General features: G+C 54.8%; 1 protein-coding gene across 1 annotated transcript; it reads right to left on the bottom strand.

The window, feature by feature from the left end:
- Nucleotides 1–1,170: 1,170 nt before the first annotated feature.
- Nucleotides 1,171–2,848, bottom strand: LOC103799467 (GDNF family receptor alpha-2-like; the record flags this gene model as incomplete). Its single annotated transcript, XM_009071790.1, has 5 exons — nucleotides 1,171–1,299; nucleotides 1,498–1,551; nucleotides 2,270–2,445; nucleotides 2,520–2,660; nucleotides 2,739–2,848. Coding segments are annotated over 5 exons (610 nt in total), but the record flags the coding sequence as incomplete, so codon positions are not given.
- Between the last annotated feature and the right edge of the window lie 1,782 nt (nucleotides 2,849–4,630).

Genomic DNA, 4,630 nt, shown 5'->3' with positions numbered 1-4,630 from the left:
GATTCCAAGCACTGATGGGCCAAGATCCCATCCCAACCCAACCTGTAAAACAAAAAGAAGGCAAAAAGAAAGTTCTCCCCCTCCAAGTGACAGATTGAAAACATCAGGACAACCTCACACGTTTCACACGAGTTTCTTTTCTCTTCCATTTGAAAACTCTCAGGAAAAACCAACCCAAACCCCAAGAACAATGTCCAGAGCTCCAGCAAGTCCCTTCAGAGATGCAGGAGAGGCTCCTGATGGCACATCCATCCTCAGGGATGCTCCAGCAAGTCCCCTTGGAGGTGCAGGAGAGGATCCTGGTGGCACATCCATCCTCAGGGATGCTCCAAAGGGTCACCTTGGAAGTGCAGGAGAGGCTCCTGATGGCACATCCATCCTTGGGGATGCTCCAGAGAGTCCCCTTGGAGGTGCAGAGGATCCTGATGGCACATCCATCCTTGGGGATGCTCCAGAGGGTCCCCTTGGAGGTGCAGAAGATCCTGATGGCACCTCCATCCTCAGGGATGCTCCAGAGGGTCCCCTTGGAGGTGCAGAAGATCCTGATGGCACCTCCATCCTCAGGGATGCTCCAGAGGGTCCCCTTGGAGGTGCAGAAGATCCTGATGGCACCTCCATCCTCAGGGATGCTCCAGAGGGTCCCCTTGGAGGTGCAGGAGAGGCTCCTGGTGGCACATCCATCCTTGGGGATGCTCCAGCATGGAATCCTCATGGCTATGGCCACCCCAGTGCACCCAGGCTGGTGGCTCCTGCAAAGACTCCTGAAAAAAACCTTTCCCAAATCTCTGCTCCACACGTATTTCCCTCCCCAGTGCCTCTCTCAGCTCTGTACCCCCCGTTGAGGACACCTGGGGGAGGTTCCACCACGAGCTCCTGCACGGAACTCACCCCAACGCACTGGCAAAGACCAAAAGAAAACCAGGAAAAGATTGAAAGCAGGAAGAAAACCACCAAAGTTTCCCAGCATGGGGAGGGTCCTCCTGCTGCCCAGTGCTCCAGAGCTTGGCATTCCCAGGGCTGGGAGAGCTGCAGGCTCCAGCACCAGTGCTCGTCCTGGCACCAGCGCCGCCGCACGAGTCCCCGCCGCAGGAGCCGAGGGTGAACGTTCTGGTGGGCACTGGTGGGCACTGGTGTGAGCGTCCCTGTCCCTCCAGGTGCCATTTCACCCCTCTATAAGGCCAAGAGCAGCAGCAGGAGGGGCAGGAGGGGCAGGATCCAGCCCACCCGGTGGTGGCTGCCGCTTGCCTTCGGGTCCACAAAGCTCTTCTGGTCTGGCATCACGTCCGTGGTCAGCTGGGTCTGAGGGAGAGGAGAGGCTCATCAGGGCAAGGGTTTTTTTTGGGGGGGAAAAGCAGCCCAACTTGGAAAACACCTATTCATGCCCTTCAGTCATTGAAGCCTGCAGTCCCTGGCATGTCTTTCCCAAGTTATTTGAGGTGGGAAGGTGTTCCCAGCACCAGGACTGTCCTCTCTGTGCTCCTCCAGCCCCAAACTTACCTCTGAGTAGCACAGGCTCTGCTCTTTGGACTTGTTTGGCTGCAGTCCTTGCTCCTGGGGAGGAGAAAGCAGGAAGGCTTAGGGCAGGTATGTCACCTGGGGCTGTTCCTTGCCTGAGGTCACACCCTGAGGTTTGGGGTCCCAAATTTCCCTATGGGAATCAGGGCTCAGGGCACACAGCTGGTTCTGAAGCACAAAAAGCTTTGAGAAGGGTGAGAAGAAGGAGAAGAGGATCTCATCCCTTCTCCCCAGGCAGCTCAGCATCTTCACTGTGCTCCTGCCTCACTCCCCCCATGCTCCTCCAGCAAATCCTCCTGCTGAGGATCCTCCTTGCACCCCTGGGGCACCCACTGGGCACAGACCCCATCCCACTCCTCTCCCAAAGCCCTGACCACCTGAGGAGGAAAGCATGAACCCACAAGCCCAGCACAAGGCAAGAAAACACAGATTTTCCAGGTTTTCCCAAACCCATGTGGAATTCAAGCTAGTTTCACCCCAAATGATGAGCAGTCAAGGTCAGAACAGCTACAGAAGTTCACCCTGGCAGGAGATGCTGCCCCAGGTGAGGGAAGGAGATGGGCAGGGCATGGATCCCTCCCTGCCCCACACCAGACCTCCAATTGCCATGGAAAACCAGATCCTGCTGCCACCTGGGTACCAACTCCACATCCAGACCGGGATGCAAACACCAAGCAGGACTCTGCAGCCAATCTCCTGGCTGATGGACCCACTGAGCCCAGCCCAGTGCCCCCAGTCTGGGCTGGGGCCCTACCTGGACAGAGGTGCAGGTGGTGATGATGCTCGTGTCATACATGGTGTTGCTGTCATTGACGTCGTCCGGCAGGGCAGGACCCTTCTCCGTCTTGGGGGGCACAGTGACGGGGGCAGAGGGGTGTTTGGGGGACAGGTTCACATCAGTCCCATTGCCAAAGGCTTGGATGGCGTTTCCTGGGGGCAGGAGAGACTTATGGGGGCTGCAAAGGCTGGGAGAGGGTGAGGAGGGGGATGGGGAAGAGCCTTACGGAGACACGGGTTTTCCGTGAAGTCCCGGAGGAACTTCTCACACTCTTCTTCCATGTTGCCACTGCCTTTGCAGGAGCACCAGGGTGAGATGGTGATGTTGGTGGTGCTGGCATCGATGTAGTTGGGTGTCATGTCAAAACCTGGAGGTGGAGAAGGACCCGAGATGAAGCCCCAGTGGGAAAGATCCTTGCCCATCCCAAGCCCAGGCACTCACTCACCGATGAGCCCTGCATAGGAGCCCAGACATGCCTGGTAGTTGTCCCTGGGGCAGCTGGTCAGGGACTGGAAAGTGGCTTGGCAGTTGGTGTGGTAATCAGCCAGTCGGGATCTGGAGGGGAAGAGAAGAAGGAGAGGGATGGGATTTCATCGCTGCTCCCAGTATGGAGCAACTCAGCAGTCAGGAGAGGTATTGAACCAGAGTAACAGTGAAAATGAAGGTGAAAATGAAGGTGGGATTAAAGGAGAAAATAAAGGAGAAAAAGGATAAATGGGATAGAGGGAGGAGACAAATGAGATCTGGACTCAAGGAGTGAAAGTTCTTGTCTCACCTCCGGTCGCCCCAACCTGACAGAGGTCACAGGGGAGGGAGAAGTTCTTGCCCACGAGTGGGAATTCCACTGGGAATGAGCCCTGGAGCACAGGACACTCATCCCTCCATCCCTCCCTCCTCCCCAGCCCTCCCTGAGCACTGCTCCCCTGGCAGAGACACCACAAACCTCCCAACCCTGAGAGCTCCAGGGCTGTAAAATTTCACTGCCTGGTTTTATCTTCCCCTGGAACGTTCAAGCTCTGAGAGCAATTAACATGCCTGAGGTTAGGGGCTACATTTCCCTTTCTTCTTCTGAAGTTGAGGAGGGAAAAAGCAGAAAAGGCACTGGGCAGAGAGCCCAAGGGCTGAGATGTTCGTGCCCTCCTGCCTGACCCAGCTCCAGGGGAAGGCAGAGGGAGTGGAGATGGGGAGAACCAGCAGCACCAGGAGGAGTAATGAAGGGACACAAAGAGCAGAGGAGCTGATTTCCACTCCTAATCCAATTACTGGCTTGGTTACCTTGTCTCATCCCCTCTCACACACAGCATAAGCACAAGGAGAGATGGAAGCAGTGGGAGATGTCCCTGCCCATGGCAAAGGGTTGGAATTAGATGGTCTTTAAGCTTCTCTCCCAACCCAACCCACTCTGGGATTGCATTCTGTGATCATTTCCAGGTGTACCCATGCTCTGGCTCTGCTGACACAACCCCACACCTTCCACACGATGCTCTGGGAATGTTTCTTGTGCTGAGTTGAATCGCTGAGGTGGGAGGATAAAGAGCCAGGAAGGATGGAGAAGAGGATGGACAGATGGACCAGGTGGACAGATGGATGTGCTGCAGTTTTCCAAATGGACTAGGCCATTAAATGAGAAGGCAGGAGGCTGAATTGTGGCCCAGGCTGGATGTCCATCAGAGGGAGGGATGAATGTGAAGCAGCCAAACTGCCCACACTGTTACTGAGCCTTTGCAGTGCACAACAGAAAATCTCCTCAGCTCCTTTTTTCCAACACTCCACACAGAAAGGAACAGGAATACATTATTCCCTTTAGCTTCCTTTCCTTCCTTCTTAATTAAATGTCAGCTTTGTCCAAGCAGTGATTGAATCATCCAACAGTACCTGCCTAAAGCATCGAGAACTGATGGAAACGAAGGCGAGAAATTGAGTTGCTTTTTTGCTTTTTTTTTTTTTTTAATGGGAATGATTTGTTTTCAGGAGGTTTTGATCAAATTAAACACAGGAACAAATGAAGCAGTGAGTGAGCTAAGCAGAGGGAGCTGCAGTGATTCCTTCCCTCACACATCTCAGGGCATGGAGAGGGCAGGGAGGAGCAGAGGTGATGACACCAGAAGCCACTGCAGTGCCATGGGCTGTGACCCAAGGAAAGGATGGGAAAACTCCATCCCTGGGAGTGTTCCAGGCCAGGTTGGATGGGACTTGGAGCAACCTGGGCTAGTGGGAGGTGTCCCTGCCCGTGGCAGGGGGTGGAATGGGATGCTCTTCAAGGTCTCTTCCAACCCAAATCACTCCCTGATTCTGAGCTCAGAGGGAATAAATCCCAACTCCTCAGGGTTGGACCAG

The sequence above is a fragment of the Acanthisitta chloris genome, unplaced genomic scaffold (genome assembly GCF_000695815.1).
Source record: "Acanthisitta chloris isolate BGI_N310 unplaced genomic scaffold, ASM69581v1 scaffold14993, whole genome shotgun sequence".
Lineage (NCBI taxonomy): Eukaryota > Metazoa > Chordata > Aves > Passeriformes > Acanthisittidae > Acanthisitta > Acanthisitta chloris.
The sequence above is the reverse complement of the archived record's forward strand: the minus strand, read 5'-3'. Positions and strand labels throughout refer to the sequence as shown.